The following is a 21,575-nucleotide window of genomic DNA, read 5'->3' on the forward strand; positions in this document are numbered from 1 at the left end:
ACACACATGTATTTTCTTATTTCTTCTTTATTATACAAAAAGTGGTTACAGTGGAGGTCACCTGAATTCATTTAATATCATTCAAGAGCTTTGAATCTCAAAAGGAAAAGTTTGAAATCTCAATTATTTTCTTCTGTCCGGGTGCGGTGGCTCACACCTGTAATTCCAGCACTTTGGAAGGCAGAGGCGGGTGGATCTCCTAAGCTCAGGAGTTTGAGACCATCCAGGGCAACATGGTGTAACCCTGTCTCTACTAAAAATACAAAAAAAATTAACCGGGTGTGGTGGGGCACGCCTCTAGTCTCAGCTACTTGGGAGGCTGAGGCAGGAGAATTGCTTGAGTCCCAGAGATGAAGACTGCAGTGAGCCAGGATCGCACCTCTGCACTCCAGCTTGGGCTATAGAGTGAGACTCTGTCTCAAAAAAAAAAAAAAAAAAAAAAAAAATTTTCTTTTTTAGAAGTTAATTGTGGGCAGGCTGATTTATTTTGCAAATTTGCCAATCCTGACTTCAAGAACATTCAAATGCATTAACCAATGGGAATGTAGAGAAAGAGGGCTCCACCCACTTACAGAGGGTAGGATATGGCCTCATACTAGACAAAATGTTATTCGATGCTACTTTCAAGATTATAGGGGATGGGCCTGGATTTAGTTGATAGCTATTATGGTGACCTTTACATAAATGAGATTCAAAGTGACCTGATGTCTTATATTGCTCGAACCAGCTTTCATGAAATAGTATTCTTATCGGGGGTGGACCCATCATTCCATACGATCAAGGAAACATCTTTTTGAACAGAGATCCTGTAATCATCCTTACAAACTGCACTTCAACATTGGATTGGATTAGCCACATTTGAGGAACTCACTTTTTATGTCTTCATAAATTTAAAATGTTGAAAAAGTCAGAGGCAAGGGAAGACATTTATACTACTTCACAGTAGACCTCCCTCAACATGGGCTACGTATCCATTAGTCAGTATTCTATAGCTATTGTTCTGCAACAAACCAGACAAGATCCTACAGTATTACCATCCTTCTATTCTTGGCCCTACCTTCCCCAAGGAGTTACACATATTCTAGATAGTCTAAATTAAGAGCAACTCTCATCATACTCTTTTTGAGTGTTTAATTATCAAGCAACAGTCTAACTAAGCCAAAAGTATTTCTCTTTTTGGGAGTGGAAATGGAAGCTAAGTTGATTGACCCACAGGAACAAGAGGGAACATGCCATTATATTTTAACCAGTGTGTAAAGAAGGCTGTTATGCAATCAATGATCTGGGTCTTTCTCTTCAGAGAAATTTGTTGTACAGAAAATTGCTGTTGGGATGAAGCTTTGCAGTCTTGCAGTCCTTGTACCCATTGTTCTCTTCTGTGAGCAGCATGTCTTCGCGTTTCAGAGGTAACCCAATAGAATCCTAGACTGTGGTGGGCCACTCTCCTCACTTGTTTGCCACATATCGTGTTAAGTCAGTGCATTGAGCTGGTGGGCAAAATGGTAAAATCTGAAGGCCAGGTCTTTCAGAACTTTCCAAGTTGCCCTGACAAATAAGTAGACTTTAGCACAATGGGCTATCACTAAAGACAGGGTCTTTTTTCTTTCCTGGCTCTGGTTTTATTATTGGGAGAACATTGGATGATATGCATATCCAGTGACTATGAAGATTCAAGAAATTCAATCTTTTATAAACATAATTATTTATATTCTAACTTGATGTATGATTCGTATTCTTCCTGTCTTCACATAAAAAAAAGTTAACTATGGATCATTTATTTTCCCCTTGTACATGGAACATAGGAGGAAGAAGAGGGTGAAGGGTTAAATAGGAAGTTTGGATCATGCATGATTATTTAGCATGGACTATGAAAGGAAGAAGAGTTGTGTGATAAAGAACTATTATCTAATTCTTATTTTGCTTAGTAGACTCCCTCAGGATAAGCTATCTAGAAGAACACAAATGAGCTCATGCAATGCATGGAGCGAATAGTTCCAGGGTACATGCAAGGTAATTTATTAAGTAGTCAATTTTTAGGCTTTAAAACATTGATATTGTTTCCTTTGGAATTGTCTTATTTTTCCCCTTTGTTTTGGTTCCATGATCGCTTTCTCCTTCAATTATCTTTGAGACAGATCCCTCTCCTCATGTTAGTAAATGACAAAGAAAGAAGAGACATAGGGCAAAGGAATGTACCAGGGATACTTTTTCTACCACCAAAAAAAAGTTTGTAGTCATAAATAACCATAGGACAACAGTTTGGAAAATAGATCTTGACTTGTGAGCCTGAAGCTGTGTTTATACATGATCCCTGAACTGATTATAGTTGATTGATCTTCTTTTGTTCAATATGATTGTCAAATGTTGAGCAACAAATTCTATCATAAAATAATGGTTGTTATTTAATTGACATGGGGGTCAAGATTGCTGCATTGTTCAGAAATGTCTTTCTCTGTATTTTATTGGTGAATCATATGGTCAGGATTTCTAAGGTTCTTGTTAGTTCTAATATTCTATAACTCGATGATTGGCTTCAATTAAGGGAAAGGGGGAGAAGAGAAAAATTGGTATCAACATGTCCAACTTGGCTATTGTACACACTGGCAGTACCATTGACAGTGAGGGGAAAGGGAGGAAACCTCTGCTTATTTAGTGCCTGTGTTTGTGCCAGGCACTCAGCTAGTCACTTAGAAATGTTATCTCTTTAAATGCACAAAATCCTACATGCTAGGAATCTTTAATGACATTTTACAAAGGAGGAAACTGAGCCTCAGGAAGAATAAATCGTTGGCCCAAGATCAAACAGTAAGTGTAGAGCTTGGATTCAAACCCACTCGAGCCTCATTTCAACTCTGTGCACTGCACAGCAGTGCCTCTATAAAATCTGGAAAGTAGGAAGAGAGCCAGTTTGAAGGGAGGTCAGATTTAGTCAAAGGGAGTTGGAGGCAACAGTTGGTCTGGAATGTAGCTTGGAAGAGAGGTTCAGGATTGGAGGTCCAGTTTCATGGTCCTCACCCCCTAGCAGATCTAATCATGGCCTCAGGGTCAGCCCAGTGCAAGTATCCTCAGCTGGCTGTTGCAGAGGTTGGCAGGCAGGTGGATTCACTGCAGACCGCCATCTTGATCATAGATTAACCCAAACTCTTAGATCGGATAATCAATAGCAAAACACACCAAAAGCTTTAGCACATCTCTTCAAATGAGTACGTGTATAGCAGCTTAGTGACACTAAATATAATGCAAATAAAAGAAGTAGCCAAAAATAAAATAGTAAAAAAAGAGTGAGAAAATATCTTCATGCATGTGTTTTCTTAGTATTTGTTGCTTCAGCTTATACTCTGAAATCTGACTGATACTTAGGCTTGAAGAAAGGAACAAGAATGTGACTATATTTTAACCAAAGAATATCACACTAAAAATATTTAATACTTTTGTATACTGCGAGGGTCCCTTTGTAGGGTAGGGGAGGTAGGAGGACCTCAGTATTGTAGACAGATGAATATCTGAATCCTGGTTCCCATCCCTTCACTAGAAATAACATTGCAAATTATTCTTTCTATGAGTAAAAATAAATTTTTGTAGCAAATGTTTCTGAGCTCCACTTTTCCAGGAATGGCTTATTCCTGAAGCTAAAAAGGAAATCTAATTTCACTCAGAGCAACAGACTTTGACAAATTATTGCTGGGGTTGAGAATATAAACCCTTCTAAAAAAAAAAAAAGCTAACACTCTGGCTTTTTCTTAAACCTGTTCTTTGTTATAATTTTTTTTCCACGATCATTTTCCTAATAACAGTTTTTATTCATGTAGTCTCTTAGTGGCTGATTTGTAGGTTCATTTTGATCAATTTCATCAGTGAAATGCCCTGGAACAACAACAACAGCAGGTTTTAAAGGCATAAATGTCATATGCCAAAGACAAAGGCAGCCAAAAATCATGACTCCCTATTAATTTGCTTTTAAAAGCCAAACACTATAAAGGGTAAAAATAAAATACCAGCAAGAATCTTGTAAACAGAGTCAGTAATTGTATTGTGCAGTGATTACCTAAATGCAGCCTGCCAGCCCAGGCTATTTGGAAAGAGAAAGTAAGAGAAACTAGGAAGAAAAGAAGACTTAGGAATTAGAGAAGGAAGAGGGTTGAGGATAAAGGGCTTCTGAATTATTAATAGACCACAGGAAGTTTTCCTTCGGTTGACTTCACATACTATATGGGTACCTGGAGACCAGCTTACTCTCTTTCACTTAACTCCTACTGATGTATTGTTTTCATCTCAAAGAACAGGCCACCAGTGGCCTTAAAACACTGTAATGTGTATAACAAAATTGCAGCCTTGGGCTATGTTCCATTGTTCAGAGACATCTTGCCAGCTTTTTAAATTCAAAATAATCTTTCAGAACATGAAAGTGTGAACCCTCCCCTGTAAACCATAGTAGGGAATACACCCCAATGAACATAATCGCATTCTCAGAAGGGACGGAACAGAGGAAGTGTCGCATGGGTATTAAAAGCTCAGGATCTAGATTCAAGCCCCAGATCTGCTACTTATCACCAGTGCAGCCTTGGGCAATTTGCTGGTCCCCTTTGAGCCTCACTTTACTTTTTGTGTAAAGTGACCTGTTACTTCATTGTGCTTGTACTTCTCATTCTATTTTTGGTGTAAGGCTGTTCTTTTTTCTCAAGTGGTTATTGTGTGAGTGCTGTAATTGTATCATTCAGAGACGCAATCGAAACACAGCTGTATTTTTTTCTCCCTTAGCCCTATGACATTTTGCTTAGTGGGGTTATCTATCACTGCTCTTGCATGGAAAGTTAGAAAATTTCAAGGCTTTTTAGCCTGCTCTTAAGCGACAGTCCTTGGGTCCTGCTAAAAATACAAATAGCCTCAATTTAGAAATTAGAATGTCAGTTCCATCTTTGTTGTTAAAAGAAAATCTGTAAACGAATTATATTTAGCAAAGTTTAATTGAACAAAGAACAATTCTCTAATCAGGTAACCCTCAAAAACGCAAGAAGTTCAGAGAGTTCTGCTCAGCTAGGTGGGCAGGCAGCGTTTACAAACAGCAAATGGAAATGAGGTCCAGAAGCAGCTTGAGTAGTTACAGGTGAGCAGTTGTCTTACTGGGCAAGGGCTGATCAGTTGGCCACATGGGATTGGCTGTAGCTTGGCGGCTGTAGCTTGGCTGCTGTGATTGGCTGAGGCTCACCTCGTTAGTACAAAAAAAAAAAAAAAAAAAAATACTCCTAAGTTAGGTTGCAGTTTGTTACGTAGAGACTCAAGTTACGAGGCATCCTCAGACCAAATTTAGTTTAATTTAACGTTATTTATAGGAAAATAACTGCCTCACCTCTTCCACACACACACACCTTATTCTTTTTCTTGTTAGTCTTTTTCTCAAGTTCTAAATTCTTAAGAGTTGTGTGAGACATCTTTATTGGGGAAGCCTCTGGACCAGGACAGATGCTTCTTTGTCCAGGTGTTTACTTGTGACTCCATCCTTCACCCCTACAAGTCTTGTTTCTACCTCTGGGCTCTTGCTGCTGAGAACCTTCCATCCCTTTAGGTGGTCCTATCGGACGGCATCTAACTTTAAGTGTTTCTTTCCATTTTAACTACTACTATCTAGCCAACTAGAGACCGGCCACATGCAGGTTTAGCTTTATCAGGAGAAGTCAGGCACCAGTCTTTGCGTCTGTAAATTTGAGGAAACATTAAACTCTCTCATTATCTCCTGGAAGTCTCCCTACTAGGCTGAGGTGAAGGGAGTACACCCCGAAACTTCATCCCTTTGGGAGGGTGGTTTATTACAGAACCATAACAACTTGCTAAAAAAAAAAAAAAAAAAAATCACAAATCCTCTCCCTCTTTCCACTCTAACAGCTTTTTATATAGCCTGTCTATGACTAAGTAAGGGAAGCAGTCATGAAACCAGTTTCCAAAAATAGAGTGATCTGACCCTCATCCCATTACCTAACTCTGTTGTGTTAGCACTTTGCTCAAATTCTGCATAAGAAGAGTCTGTTCACTACAAGCTGAACTTGGACATATCAATACATTTTTGGTGAATTTTTAACTTCATAATTTTACTCACTATTTCCTAACTTATTTTTTGAATTTCCTTAATTTTTTCTTCTTAAGAAAGAGGCCTCATTTGGATAATACACATTTTTACCTTTATATTTTCTTTCTTTCTCTGCTTGCTGACTACTTTTTGGACTTTTCTCCTTCTTTAATACATTAGGATTTTTTTTTTTTTTTTTTAGTTTAATACTGTCTACTCAGCATGTTTTCCTTCCTTCCTTCCTTCCTTCCTTCCTTCCTTCCTTCCTTCCTTCCTTCCTCTCTCTCTCTTTCTCTCTTTCTCTCTTTCTCTCTTTCTCTCTTTCTCTCTTTCTCTCTTTCTCTCTTTCTTTCTTTCTTTCTTTCTTTCTTTCTTTCTTTCTTTCTTTCTTGACCTAGTCATACTCTATTGCCCAGGCTGGAGTCCAGTGGTATGATTTTGGCTCACTGTAACTTCCACCTCCGGGCTTCAAGTGATTCTCATGCTTTAGCCTCCCAAATAGCTGGGACTACAGGTGTGAGCTACTACACCAAGCTTATTTTTGTATTTTTAGTAAACACAGGGTTTCACCATGTTGGTCAGGCTGGTCTTGAACTCCCGATCTCAGGTGATCCACCCGCCTCGGCCTCCCAAAGTGCTGGGATTACAGACGTGAGCCACCGTGCCGGGCCCATTATTTTCGATATAATGGATTATCTACCATACTGCCTTGTGAGGATTAAATAAGAATACCTGTAAAGCACTTAGCAAAATATCCAAGTTAGTAAATATCAGTAAAAAAGAAGAAAAGTCCCTCCAAACATCTTATATTCTAGTCAACACAAGACTTCCTCTACATGGACTTGAAATTTAGCTTCTGTTTAGATAATGGAGAGCTCATTGCTTGATAAGTTGTCCTATCTCATGGTTAGCTCAAATTGTTAGGAAGTTCACACTGAAATGACAGTGATTTAATGATATGAACCTCCACTTCTCTATACTTTACATGAAAAGGAAGCTTTGAGTTTGCCACATCTTTTGTTAAAACTCCCAGAATCATGCCCAACCAACTTGCAAGTAAAGGCCATAATCTTGACCCCAGCATTTAAGACCCTCAACAATCAGGTCCCACCCTGCCATTTGTCCTAGCTTTATGTTCTGTGAGATAAAACACTAAAAGTGCAATGCGAGTGGTATAAGTATTCCTGTAGCAGAATATTTATACCACTCGCATTGCACTTTTAGTGTTTTATCTCACAGAACAGGCATTTGTATCAGTTGTAGGTTAGTTTACCCAGGAAACAGACTCTGAGAGGAAGATTGCATGGAGGAAGTTTACTGGAAAGGAGTCTCAGGATCAACATCTGTGGAGGAATGAAGGAAGGAGGCTTGGGCAGAGGAGAAATTGAACTGTGATGTAGTCACAACTATGGCTTCACTTGTTCCTGCAGAGAGCCTTGAGGCTGGGTTGGCTTGGTAAAGTTGTCCCAAACTGGGGCTTGTAACTCCTGTTTATTAATCACTGGGTGTGGATTGTACCTTGGAGGAGGCATCATGTTGGGCAACACAGCTCTCTTCAGGCAAGGGCAAGTCCTAGAAAAGGACTCAGGTGAGAATGGCAGCTGCCAACCCTCCCAGAAGCTGAGGAAATGAAGAAGCTGAGGAAATGAGGGTGCATCCCTGGATGCAGATCTAGGCAGCAAAACATGACATCTACTACAATCCAACCCTTTGTGTCACTCAGGTCAATTTTCTTCATAAAATAAGCTTTGAGATCAACTCTTCTGGGATTCTGCTTGGTCTCTCTTCCTAAAGGAAACATACAAGAGGAAAGTTAGTGAAATAAACTACAACCTTCACAGTTACAGCTAGTCTTGAGGCCGTAACCAATACTTGTCATTCCTCTTCTCCCCTGCCCATTCTGTTTCCCCCTCACCCTTTGCTAGCACCTCTTCTACTCTAGGTGGTTTACCTGGTGAGACAACCCAGAGCCTCAGCCCTCGGGATCTGAGTCATAGTCACTGGGACCTCTTGGGCCATGGCTGCTGCAATTGTCTGTATACATCAAATCTGGATGAGGAAATATTACAGAATGCCTAAGCTGGATGCCACATTCAGTATGTAAGTGCAGCCCTCGATGTCCTTCTGATTATTGGAGTCAAATACCCTTCCTGCATGGCTAGAAAACCCCTGGTAACTCCTCTCCTTCCTGATAATCGATCAACATGAGGAAACTGAAATGACTGGACAGGAACAACAGCTTTCAGTTTAAAGGAACTCTTCCTATGCTCTCTGAAAACCAGAACTTTTAAAAGTACAGAGTCCATATTTGTAGATTTAAAGTACTAATTCTCCAAGTGGGTTACCTGGAGTGATGGTAAACGGAAACACTCCAACTTGGTTCCTGGAACCATGTATACTACTTAGTAGGGACACAGCACCATATGAGTATTGATTTAAAGTGTATACTGGAAGATGTTGCCTTCCAAGTTAGCACCTCAATTGATCCTTCAACAAACCATTTGTATTGCAGTATCAGGCTAGCAGTAAGTTGGTATTGTGGTAGGTGAGAGGCTAAGTGGATTCCATGGTAATGGACCCATTTCTGTAATTTCCTTGTTGTAAAGTGCAGCCCGTGATCTGATAGGATGTTATGTGAACTCTTGTATCAGTGGGTCAAACTCTCTGCAAGCCCTTGTATGGTGATGCTTGCCTGAGGCCCTGCAGGCAGGAGAGACAAACCCATACCCAGAGTGGAAGAGGACAGATGTAGTCAACTTACCACCAAGTGACTAGCTGGTCTCTTTGAGAAATGGTGCTGATTCTGGGGCTCAACTTTGGTCTCTGTTGCTGGCAAGTTAGACATGGGGCAGCAACAGTAGCTAGATCAGCCTTAATGAGAGAAGTCCATGCTGCTGGAGCCATGCACACTTCATCTCTGCCATCAGGCTATTCTGTTCAAGTGCCCTTTGTGCCAGCATTGGGGTGGCTGTTGACACAGGCTGACTGACATCAACTGGCTGAGTCATTTTGTTTATGCAGTTGTTTAATGTCTATTCTGTTGTGGGTGCTCCTGGTTAGGCATTAATAAGTGATACAAAGACCTTCACACTTTCTGCCTACTCCCATAGTTCCATTCACATCCCCCCTTTTTCCAATCTCTTTATCTCCAATCTGTCAATATTTCTTCTTCCAGGTTCTTGAGGGGTTTTCCGGTCATGTCACTTGCCACTATCCATGAATTCCTGCATATTCTAACACTGGAAACACCTTTTCCACACAAGGTGTATGATGAGATGCAACACTGAAGCTCTGCCTATTTGGGACCATTGCCCTCTCTGCTCTCTTTCGGTCACCCGAGTGAGTCCATAATGCAGAACCCCTTACATTTTTCTTTTCTGTTAGGAGATGGAGTCTCCCTCTGTCACCCAGGCTAGAGTGCAGTGGTGTGGTATCAGCTCACTGCAACCTCTGCCTCCCAGGTTCAAGCAATTCTCCTGCCTCAGCCTCCCAAGTAGCTGGCATTACAGGTGCCCGCCACCACGCCCAGCTAATTTTTTGTATTTTTAGTAGAGATGGGATTTCACCACGTTCGCCAGGCTGGTGTTGAACTCCTGACCTCAGGTGATCCACTCGCCTCAGCCTTCCAAAGTGCTGGGATTACAAGTGTGAGCCACTGTGCCCAGTCCACTTCATTTTTTACCTGCACCCATGCACTATCAACTTGACTGTCCATGTATCAGACTTCCTCTTCCTACTTGTGTCAGTTATGATCCTCTGAGAAGCAGACACCAAGATGGGATTAGCTGTGCAAGAGGTGTGTTGGGGAAAATGCTTAGATGCAAGAAATAGGGAGAGGGCTGAAGGAGGCTGGGAGAGCCATGAGACTGCAATGCAAGCTTAACCGCTGTGGAGGAGAGAGGAAAGGAAGGAAGCGGGTAGGGAACATTTCAGGTCATAGTGCAGTTCTAAGAAAGTTTTGGCAAAACCAACAAAGAGTCCTGGCCAGGCACAGTGGCTCACGCCTGTAATCCCAGCACTTTGAGAGGCTGAGGTGGGTGGATTACCTGAGGTCAGGAGTTCGAGACCAGCCTGACCAATATGGTGAATCCCCGTTTTTACTAAAAATACAAAAATTAGCCGGGCATGATGATGCGTGCCTGTAATCCCAGTTACTCAAGAGGCTGAGGCAGGAGAATCGCTTGAACCCACGAGGGGGATGTTGTAGTGAGTCTGGATCACTCCATTGTACTCCAGCCTGGGTGACAAGAACAAAACTCTGTCTCAAAAAAAAAAAAAAAAAAAAAAAAGAAAAGGTCCTATAGCCAAAGTAACTCATCAGAAGAGTTTCCAGTTTTGTAGAAAGAGCCTCCCTTAGTATCCCCACCATACTCAGTTATTAGCTGCAAGCAGCCAGTGGAAAATGTGGTATTAGCACTAACACAGGGACAGATTTCAGAGCACAGTAGTTGGGGGCTTATATCAAGTACACATCTTGCAGCTGGAGAGTGAGAAAGTTAATTAAAGCTGAGGCAAGACTGTAAATATACACTGGTGTCTGTCTCAAGTGGATGTGAACTGTTCTGGTGCTTTTTCCGACTGGCATATCCAGCGCAATAGCTGAATACCATATGCCTGAGACTCTACCCCGGCAAAGATGCCACATCAAGCACTATGGTTGCAATTGGGAATCCTGTTTGGTTGAGTTTGATTGTTTGCTGTCGTTTTCCAGGATCCATCTGGTTTTTGTGGGATCCAGATGGCAAATTAAATGTGGATTTGATAGGATCTACCAACCCTGCATCTTTTAGGTCTTTAAGGGTGGTACTGATATTTGTCATTTCCCCCCAAGGATGAATTTTTTTTTTAAATTTTGATATCTGGCTGGGAAGTTGGGCAATTTCAGAGGTTTCCTTTTGGCTTTTCCCACTCTGATAGCTCCTGTCTTACAGTCAAGGAAACAATGTGGAGGTTCTGCCAACTACCTAGTATGTTCGTGTCGATTATACATTTGGTGACCAGGGAAATAATCATGGGGGAATCCATTGACATGGTGCACCCCCTACGAGCTAGACTTAGGCTAGGACTCCAGATACCTAGTTTTCAAAATCAACTTGGATATTGACTGTGCATCCAACTGACCTGAAAATATTTGAGTATTACCCTTTCCCCAGTGTGCAGACTTACCTGAGGAAATTTCCACAGGTCTCTTTGGGAAAGGACTAAAGGAGTCACGATCTTTTCAGATTCTTTTTTTATACAGTTGCAGGGTCTTTTCTTTTGGGGACCTGACTCCTCCTTCAGGCAAGAAATTCTGGGTCTAAGAACAGCTCAGATCTGGAAAAAGGCAATGGATTATGACTTTTGATTAGGATAGCTGTCCTCAGCCTCTCTCATTATCCAGCCTTGATTTATTTTTATTGTAAAGACTGAGCAAACCTTTTGTTGCCTGCTCCTCTATCTTGCGCCTAAGAACTCTGTGTTCTCCTAACCAACTCGACAATTTTCTGAGGGTCATGGTCCTCTGGCTGCCACTCTGACCTTACTGCTCATTGTAATAACTGTGCCCAACTTGTTACTGGTGGTTAAGCCCTCCTGCCTGGCTTCTCTATATAGGGATCTTAACATCCCCATTGCTATCAAAGAGCTCAGTTCTGTAATGGCATGTCCTATAGTTAGCCCTCAGGATCTATTCCCACCTCCCCTCCTGGCCTCCAAGCCAGTAACTTAGGGTAGTCACAACATACACTGGCTGTGGAAGTGCTGGGCATGTTAACAAAGGAAAGGGACTATACCCCAAAGGAGGTGCACTCACCCATGCTACAGAATTTAACATTCTAGTTAGTTCCTTAAGAGGTGGCACAAACATGCAGCTAGGATGGTTTTTGGAAGCTTGGAGAAAGCATGGCCCGCACCACCTGAACTAGAAATGTCAGAGCGAATGTGGCAGATGATGAAAACAGAGATGGAGCACACTAGAATAAAAATGCTATGTAAGGCTAGAAAACCCACTGGGTGACGATGCTCCTCTAAGGGCCCAGAGAACATTCTGTTTATGAAAACAATAAGGAATGTGCTGTAAGATGAGAGGGTTACCAGCATCACTGAGAAGCTTGTTAGTAGCTTTTTCACAGTCAAAGGAGATTTTTCTTTAAATTTAATTTTCTTGAATAAATACAAGAATAAGAGTTTTCTTGGGTTTAAAAAGTAAATAATATAGAAAATCATAAAATCAGGGAGAAAAACACTGAAATTTCACCATCCCAGGAAAATATGAACATTTTTGTGATCATCCTTTCATACATTTCTCTATGCCGTTATACATCCCTGTGTATAATTGTACATTCGTTGAATGTTGTATCTCCTATGGGTACTATAGGAACCTTTCTTTTAAAAAGAATCTCATTTGTTCTTCCCCTGCCACTTACCAAAGCCTTCAATTGCCATTTCTCACCCTCCAAATCAAAGCTAACAATGTGTTGTTTATTTGTGTATAATTTTCTCCTGCTTTTAACACACACAATTTTTCTTTATCTTTCTAACTTATTTTTTCCAAAAATAGGATCATATTTCATAAAGTTTTCCACATCTTGCTTCTCTCCCTTAATATGTCATTTAAAGCCCCAAGTTAACTTTTATAAATCAAACTCATATTTTATAATGACTGAAAAGCATTCTAGAATGCAGAGACACTACCAACATTCGACAGTTCTGTTACTGCTAAGCATTCACATGGTTTTTAGGTTTTGTTACTATAAATAATGCCATAATACATATCCTTGTTACTATGAATAATGCCGTAATACATATCCTTGAACATATTTCTTTAATCACTGGTTTAACAGTTTATGCTAAACTTGTACCAGAGATTGACATAAAATTTCTCAGTCTAGCTACTTTTCCCCTCTTCTGATGATCAAGTCTCCATAGGCTTATTTCCAGAATTCAGAATATTTTGCTAAGGATTTCCAAAATAAAGCCACCCTCCACCCTTGTTAAAGTTATCCTTGGTGGGCGTGGTGGCTCACACTTGTAATCCCAGCACTTTGGGAGGCTGAGGTGGATGGATCACCTGAGGTCAGGAGTTCAAGACCAGCCTGGCCAACATGGTGAAACCCCATCTCAACTAAAAATATCAAAATTAGCCGGGCATGGTGATGCATGCCTGTAATCCCAGCTACTCGGGAGGCTAAGGCAGGAGAATCGCTTGAACCCAGGAGGTGGAGGTTGCAGTGAGCCGAGATCGCGCCATTGCACTCTAGCCTGGGTGACGGAGTGAGACTCCATCTCAAAAACAAACAAACAACAACAACAAAAAACCAAATAAAGTTATCCTTATAAATCACAGCTCAAATGTTACCCTTCTAACTTCTAATTGCCTACAAAATAAAGTCCAAATTTCTCAGAATGCATTCAAGACCTTCTCTAGGGGAGGACGAACATAACTTCCCACACTCATTTCTGTTTAGCTCCCATTCTTCTCTTGCTTTAAACACCTGTATCCTATACTTGGCAACAATGAACAAAAGCCATTTTCCCAACAATGCCCTTTATCTCTTGCTATTGTGCTTTTACCCACTCTTAGACATTCTTATGCACCCAGACATCCCTTCTATGAAGGCTTTGCTAATAAAGACAAACAGAAGTTATCATAACCTCTTCTGTGCTTCCAGAGCTCTTGGTACATGGTTTTCTTAAATAAGATGATTTATTTGGAATATTTTTGGATTTACAGAAAAGTTGCCAATTGTAATACAACTGTATACCCCTCACCCAGTATACCCTAATGTTAACATTTTATGTTATCATGATATATTTGTAAAAACTGAGAAATCAACATTGTTATATTACTATTAACTAAACTCCAGACTTTTTTGAATTTCACCAGTTTTCCCACTAATGCCCTTTTTCTGTTCCGAGATCCAATCCAGAACACATGTTGCATTTAGTCATCATATTGCTGTTGTGTAATGTCTTGAGTGCTGTTGTTCCATACATTTTATCCAGGTTTTTAGTTATTTCATAAAGGAGGGTATAACTGGAAGCAAAGTCTAAGATTAGCTTTAAATAAAGCAAGAGGAAAGCATTTTTTTCTAATTTAAAATATATTTATCGTCATATTTCAAGGGCAATATTTGTTTGAAAATAAAAGAAAAATCTCGTTCAGTTAAAAAAAAAGGGGGGGCTCCCAGCTGGCAAATGCCACCAACATAGCTTAATTTTAATTTAAATAAAATAGTTCTTGTGAGGTTACTCAACGGTATACTGGAAACCTAAGAATGCCATTGCCATTAACAGAGTCCACAATCCCTCACCTCACTGCTTCCTTTCTCTCCTTATCACTTAACTATGAAACTGGATGGAGAGCTGCAGAGATGAGGACATTTACTAAGAAATTCTTTCCTAAGTGGTATGTGAAAAGAAAGTAAATTCATGTTGAGTCACATTAATCTATTGCCTTGGCTGTGTAAGAATCACTAAGAATTCTCACAACCTTAGCAAGAGTTGCAAAATAGAAATACAACAAAGCAAAGGTGAGAAAACAAACCACGTGTCTGCTTTTTAAACAATCTGTTGATACAATTCACCACATTAAGAGATTAAGCCAGAACACCCATATGCACATCTTATAGAAAGCATTTAAAATCCACACCTATTCATCATAAAAACTCATAACAAAGAGCGAGGAGTTTTTTTTAAACTGATAAAAGGCATCTATCAAAAATCTAAAACAGGCATTCTAATGGTAAAATATTATAAGGTTTTTCTTAAAAATTATGAATCATGCATTTTATCTCCATTTCTATTCAATGTTGTACTAGAGTCCCAGGCAACACAGCAAGACAAAAAGGAAGGGGAAAAGGGGCTCTATAAACATTGAAATTAAAGAAGCAGAATGTATTAGAGGTACATTAAGTACATTAAAAGTAATGGCAAACAGCGCACTTACTTTTGCACCAACCTAATAGTATGTGTAGATGTAATGATTAATTGCAAAGAGAAAAATCGCCCCAAATATCTACACTAAAATGATCAAAACTATCAAGGGAGCTGAATAGAAAATCAACACCAAAAATCAATTTTATTTCTATATCTCAGCAAAAAAGAGCTTAGAGGTGGCATATTAAAAGTTATCATTTACTAATGAAAAGGCAAATTTGTTAGAAAAAAATATAATTTAAAAGTGTGCAGCCGGGCACGCTGGTTCATGCCTGTAATCCCAGCACTTTGGGAGACCGAGGTGGGTGGATCACGAGGTAAGGAGATCAAGACCAGCCTGACCCACATGGTGAAACCCCATCTCTACTAAAAATACAAAAAATTAGCTGGGCTTGGTGGCATGCACCTGTAATCCCAGCTACTCAGGAGGCTGAGTCAGGAGAATTGCTTAAACCAGGGAGGTGGAGGTTGCAGTGAGCTGAGAATGCACCACTGCACTCCAGCCTGGGCGACAGAGCAAGACTCTGTAAAAAAAAAAAAAAAAAAAAAGCCAATATCTATATATAAAATTATAAAACTTTTGGAAGGCATTAAAGAATAGACAGATAGGCCGGGTGCAGTGACTCACGCCTATAATCCCAGCACTTTGGGAGGCAGAGGTGGGTGGATCACAAGGTCAGGAGTTTGAGACTGGCCTGACCAACATGGTGAAACCCCATCTCTACTAAAAAATACAAAAATCAGCCAGGCATGGTGGTGTGCACCTGTAATCGCAGCTACTCAGGAGGCTGAGTCAGGAGAATCACTTGAACCTGGGAGGCAGAGGTTGCAGTGAGCCAAGATCGCACCATTGCACTACAGCCTGGGCAACAGAGCAAGACTCCATCTCAAAAAAAAAAAAAGAATAGACAAATAAACAAATTCACTGTATTTGCTGATAAATGACACTCAGTATCATAAGTGTATCTGTTCTCTCCAAATTATTAATCTATTGATCCAATATAATTCTAATGAAAATTCCATTTTTTTAATGAAACATAACCAGCTGATTTTTTTTTTTTTTTTTTTTTTTTGAGACGGAGTCTCGCTCTGTCGCCCAGGCTGGAGTGCTGTGGCCGGATCTCGGCTCACTGCAAGCTCTGCCTCCCGGGTTCACGCCATTCTCCTGCCTCAGCCTCCCGAGCAGCTGGGACTACAGGCGCCCACCACCTCGCCCGGCTAGTTTTTTTGTATTTTTTAGTAGAGACGGGGTTTCACCGTGTTAGCCAGGATGGTCTCGATCTCCTGACCTCGTGATCCACCCGACTCGGCCTCCCAAAGTGCTGGGATTACAGGCTTGAGCCACCAAAAATTATGTGAAAAAGCAAAGGATCAAGGCAAGAGGCTTGTGAAAAAAGAATTGGGCAGGGCAGAGGGGAAGCAAGAGTTTGTTCTCTAAGGTATTATGATGTAATATGAAGCTACTATCGCTAAGACGAGTAATATTGGCTCAAGGGTAGACAAATATATCAACATAATAGAGAACTAAGAAATACAGCACATTATATTAGCAAGGGTAACCCTTGCATAATCAAGGGTAATCCTTGATTATGCTACAATCACTAATAAAACCTGAAATAGCTTTACTTAACACAATAAAGGGTTATTTCTGTCTTAGTCCGTTTGGGCAGTTATAACAAAAAATGCCTTAAATGGTGTAGCTTATAAACAACAGAAATTTATTGCTCACAGTTCTGGAGGCTGGGAAGTTCAGGATAAAGCACCAGCTAATTCTTGTGTTTGCGGAGGGGCCCGTCTTCCACACAGACAGCACCTTCCTGCTATATATTCACATGGTGGAAGGGGGAGGGGGTCTCTTTTTTAAGGTTACTAATCCCATTCATGAAGCCTCTCCCCTTATGACCTAATTGTCTCCCAAAACCCTCACCTCCTAATACCTTGGAGGTTAGGATTTCAACATATGAATTATGGGGAGAAACAAACATTCAGATCAGAGCAATTTCTCATTCATAATACTAATTGATGAAGGTCATAGAACTCTCCCTGGTGTTCTCCTCCAACTTGGAGACCTTGGCTGCTTCCATGATGCAGCTCCACATTTGGGGCTCTTTCCTTCTGGCCGCAGGATGAGAGGTAGCACATGCACATGAAGACACACCTACTCTTAGGCGCCTATAACACTCCCACACATTCCCATTGGCAGAAGCTCAGGCACCAGGTCTCAACACGACCACATGGAAGGCTGGGTAATGAAGTTTTTCTGTGTGCAGGAAGAGGCAGTGGTGTTGATGTGCCAGCATTTTCTCTGCCAAACAGGATGGAAACTTGATATACGACCAAATTGACATAGTTGATCCCTGGGGAAAATATCGATGATGTAAAAACTCATAATAATAAACGATGCTAAGAAGAAAAAAAAGTCTATTTCTTCTTTACACTGCACACAACCAAATAATTTTCAATTGAATTTAAAATTTAAATAGGAAGGACAGAAGAAATATAAGAGAATATCTTTATATCTCTGACTTTTCAACTTTCCCAATCAAATTTTTTTGATTTCCAATCAAATCAGATATCTAGAAAGACAAACCACACAAACCTGGAAGGAAATGATAAAAAAAAATGATAAAAAAATATGTATTTGCAATACATATAACTGACAAGAAATTAGTATTTAGAATATATAAATAAATTATACAAATTAACTATTACAAAAATACAAGTAAATTAGAAAAAAATGGGCAGGTGGTCTGAATAAACATAACACACAAGCAAAAATATGAATGGCCAATAATCAAATATAAACAACTCTACTTCATTAGTAAGTCAGAAAATCAAAATCAAAATCACGAGAAGATTTCATTTCATAAAAATTTGATTGGAAAAGTTGAAAAGTCAGAGAGCATCAAGTATTGGCAAGGAGGAAGAACAATAGGAAATCTTTTCCACTGCTACTGACAATATAAACTGAGACAAAAAACTTGGGGACTGATATGACACTATCCTATGAAATTAAAACTGTGCATATCCCATGAAATGGCAATTCCACTTGTAGGAAAATGCTTTCACGTGTGAACTATGGCTAGCTACTTCAACATAGATGATAATCTTGAGAATACAATACTGAGAGAAAAAAAAACAAGATTCAGAAGAATACATATAGTATATCATTTTTATAAAGTTGAACCAGGCAAATCTAAGGGTATTGTTTCAGAATTCACACATACATGTGTTTAAAAATCCATGCTATAAAGAAAAACAAGGGAATGAGCAAAAGTCAAAATTTAAGGTACAAGATACCTTTGACGATGTGGCAAGGAGGTAGGGCAGAGAGGAGCACACAAGGATCTTCAGGATGTCAAGGAAGTTGGACTTTTTAAGTGGGGTGATGGGTTCACAGGTATTCATTTTATTATATAATAAACCAGGATCAGCATAAATATTACCTTATGCATCAAATATTTAATTTTTAAAATTAAAACACACATGCACGCACAAGAAAAAAGAAGTAAGTACTCTGTAAACTGACCCCCAGTCAAGAGAGCTGTTGATTTTGCAATTGCCTAGGAGCATAAAGACTAAGAGTATATGTTCTCTTTTTACACTGAGTCTATAGTGAGATCCTCTGTCCTAATAACATTTTAAATTTTGTTTCCCTTTTGCAATTACCTAAAAACTCCTTACAGTATAATGTATTCCATCTTTACTCTTTATTTAATATCAAAATCCTCTTTTATTTTTTTCTCTAGTGGCCAGGTTCTAGCTGCTCTTCCTAGAACCTCTAGGCAAGTTCAAGTGCTACAGAATCTTACTACAACATATGAGGTAATTTCTCCCTAATTTATGTTTATATTGGTTTCATTTTGTATAAGCACTGGGTGTTGTTTCCTCCTGTATGTTGTCTGGCTTATATGTATCTGGTATGAACTCTTCTTCTCATAGCCTTCTCTCCCTTCTCATAATCACATGACTTTGTTGGTTCCCCAGACCAAAACTTCTTCACTTGTGCTATTGGCTTTCCAGCCAATTTCATAATAGTACCTTGGGATTTAAAGTGTGCACTTACAAAGATGCTACAATAACAGAAATTAAAATATTTATAAATAAAAGCTTACTCATAAAACAATGGTTCTTAACCAAGGATGTACCAAAAACACAGAGTACATTTATTAAAATTCTCACCCAGGGACCCATCTCGACATAATGTCTAAGATGTAGAAAATTGACAAGAATTACAGAATATTAATGGCAGTGGTGGCCATTGGGGGAGGCATGGCCAGTTGTAGTGGGGGAGGCAGGACTGGGGCTGTGTGTTCCACAGAGCCAGCAGAAGCCAGGAAGAGGTGAAAGTCCCGCCCCCTGTTGTGATAACAGGGCGGGAGCCTCATGCTCTCCAGGCGCAGCTGCAGCTGCCCAGCTGCAGCTACAGACCTGGACGTCCCTATGCTCTTGGGGGCCAGGAGCAGGCAGGAGCCCTGCCCTCCTGGGCGCAGCTGCAGCTGCCCAGCTGGGGTTGCGGACCCAGGCATTTCTGCCCTCTCACTGTTCTGAGAAGACCCCCCATTCTCCTACAGGCTCAGAAGTGCCTGCTCCCACTGTCTGGCCTCTCCGAGTTCCTGGTGCTCACTCCAATCTTGGAGCAAAATTGAGGCTGAACCTAGGTGCTGTCATAACCTGGCTGGCTGTGTGCATCTCAGGGCAGCACTGACATGCTAGCCCCCTGGGTACTGATGAGCACAGGAGGGAAGCCAAGGGGGTTGCTGAGGGCATCTCCGCACTGGCCTGCAGGCCCCCTCAGCTGGAAAAGTCTGGGTGCCATAAATAGCTGTAGGAAGCAGATAGGCTCCTAGGCAGAAAAGGGCGGGTCCCTGGTGAAGCCCCACCTTCAAGCCCAGGAAGCTTGCCAGTCCTGTGAACCACAGTGGGAGCTGATGGTGCTTTTTCCACACCTGCCAATGGCCATCCATGAACCAATCAGCACACACTTCCTCCCATCTGAAGCCCACAAAAACCCCTGGACTCAGCCAGAGTCTCTGGAGAGACATCGGGAGGACCAGCTGTAGAGAAGAGCCACCCGCTCCAGGGTCTCCTCTCTGCTGAGAGCTACCACTCCTCAGGACACCCTGGCTGCAGAGAGGAGCTACCCACTGCGAGTCTCCTCTGAGCTGTTCTATCACTCAGTAAAGCTCCTCTTCACCTTGCTCACCCTCCGCTTGTCCACGTACCTCATTGTTCCTGGGCACTGGACAAGAACTTGGAACCTGCCAAATGGTGGAGCTGAAAGAGCTCTAACACAAACAGGGCTAAAACATGCCCCTTGTTTGCCACATTGTGGGTGACAAGAAGGAGAGAAGAGCTGCAGCCTTTTGGGGACCTCAGACCTAAGAGCTCCCCGAGGCAGGATTATGACACCCTCTTTAGGGCTCTGTGGTTCCTGATGTTTCCAAACTTCTGGGTGCCACCACCTTCCCCAGTGCCAGCCATGGAAGCTGCTTGCGGGACACCTGGTCCAGCCACAGCCTTGCAGGGAGCCAGAAGATGCCCACCCTGCTGCAGCCAGCATGCCTCGCTGTGTGCAGTAGCTGGACCCCACACCTGCTGGCTCACACACCCCTCACTGCTCAGCTCGTCCTTGGCAGGAATGGGACCCAAGCCAGCAGCACGAGATGAGCGCAGCCTGCCAGGCTGAGTGGGCTTAGTGGGCCCGAGCCAAACTTAGGCAAAGGCGCCACTGACCACAGAGGTTTCTGCTGGTAAAGCGACCCCAGGGATCCCGTAAAAATACCATGGTAGAAAATTGATAGCTCCTTGTTTGTTAGTGTTTTCCAAGAAGCAGAGGTCAAGACCAGACTGGAGGAGCAAGTGATGAGGGGAATGCTGTTGGAGGATAGAGGCGGGAGCTGGAGAAGGCAGGGAGTATCATGAGACCATGTTGTAGCTCTGACACCTCTGCAGAAAGGAGGATTTTGTGTGGAGAATCTCAGACGGTAGGGCAGTTCCAAGGAAGGCTGGGCTAGGTCAGTCTCAGTGGTGAGTCCTTCAGCCAGTCACCTGTTATGGGAACCCCATATCTGGCTCAAATGGGCCTGCATTAACACTTCCACAGGTCTCAGTTATTGGCTGGCTGCAGCCCTGAAACCACATGGCCTCAGCTTCTAGTGGGTCACCAGGGCAGCCACTGAAAACACCAGCCAACTGTGCTTCTCTCAACCGAAGAGCTGAGTGGTGCATATTCACGGCCACTACATCATGGTAAAGAGGAAATACTACAAGAGGAAGCATCAGAGATTTAGAATTCTAGTTCTTGTTCTGTCACTTCTAGCTGATTTTAGATGTTAGGTATGAACCTTAATTTCTTCACCTGAACAATGCAAATAATAACACCTGCCTAGCCTATATCAAAATGTTATAATTATCAAAGGAAATGAATATGAAAGTGCCTTGAAAAAGTACATTAAGGCTGGGGGGGCTCACGCCTGTAATCCCAGCACTTTGGGAGGCCAAGGCGGGTGGATCGCGAAGTCAGGAGATCCAGCCCATCTGGCTAACACAGTGAAACCCCGTCTCTACTAAAAATACAAAAAATTAGCCGGGC

General features: G+C 41.4%; 1 protein-coding gene and 1 long non-coding RNA gene across 3 annotated transcripts in view; one reads left to right on the plus strand and one right to left on the minus strand.

Annotated features, from left to right (window-relative positions):
- Window positions 1–1,270: 1,270 nt before the first annotated feature.
- CPB2 (carboxypeptidase B2) overlaps window positions 1,271–21,575 on the plus strand; it is a 50,800-nt gene continuing 30,495 nt past the window's right edge. Inside the window, exons 1-2 of one of the 2 annotated variants that reach the window (XM_033176958.1) lie at window positions 1,271–1,406; window positions 18,730–18,805. In XM_033176958.1, coding sequence (XP_033032849.1) covers window positions 1,333–1,406; window positions 18,730–18,805 — 150 coding nt within the window. In that variant the 5' untranslated portion in view covers window positions 1,271–1,332. The remainder of the gene's footprint in view (window positions 1,407–18,729; window positions 18,806–21,575) is intronic. The other variant, XM_033176959.1, reaches the window with a different exon arrangement.
- The window catches only part of LOC117063286, a 47,436-nt gene continuing 30,806 nt past the window's right edge, over window positions 4,946–21,575 (minus strand). Inside the window, exons 2-4 of the long non-coding RNA XR_004428849.1 lie at window positions 11,228–11,377; window positions 7,480–7,849; window positions 4,946–5,206 (exon numbers count right to left, since the gene is read on the minus strand). This is a non-coding gene — a long non-coding RNA (uncharacterized LOC117063286). The remainder of the gene's footprint in view (window positions 5,207–7,479; window positions 7,850–11,227; window positions 11,378–21,575) is intronic.

This window comes from Trachypithecus francoisi, unplaced genomic scaffold (genome assembly GCF_009764315.1).
Source record: "Trachypithecus francoisi isolate TF-2019V2 unplaced genomic scaffold, Tfra_2.0 Lachesis_group18, whole genome shotgun sequence".
NCBI classification, from domain to species: domain Eukaryota; kingdom Metazoa; phylum Chordata; class Mammalia; order Primates; family Cercopithecidae; genus Trachypithecus; species Trachypithecus francoisi.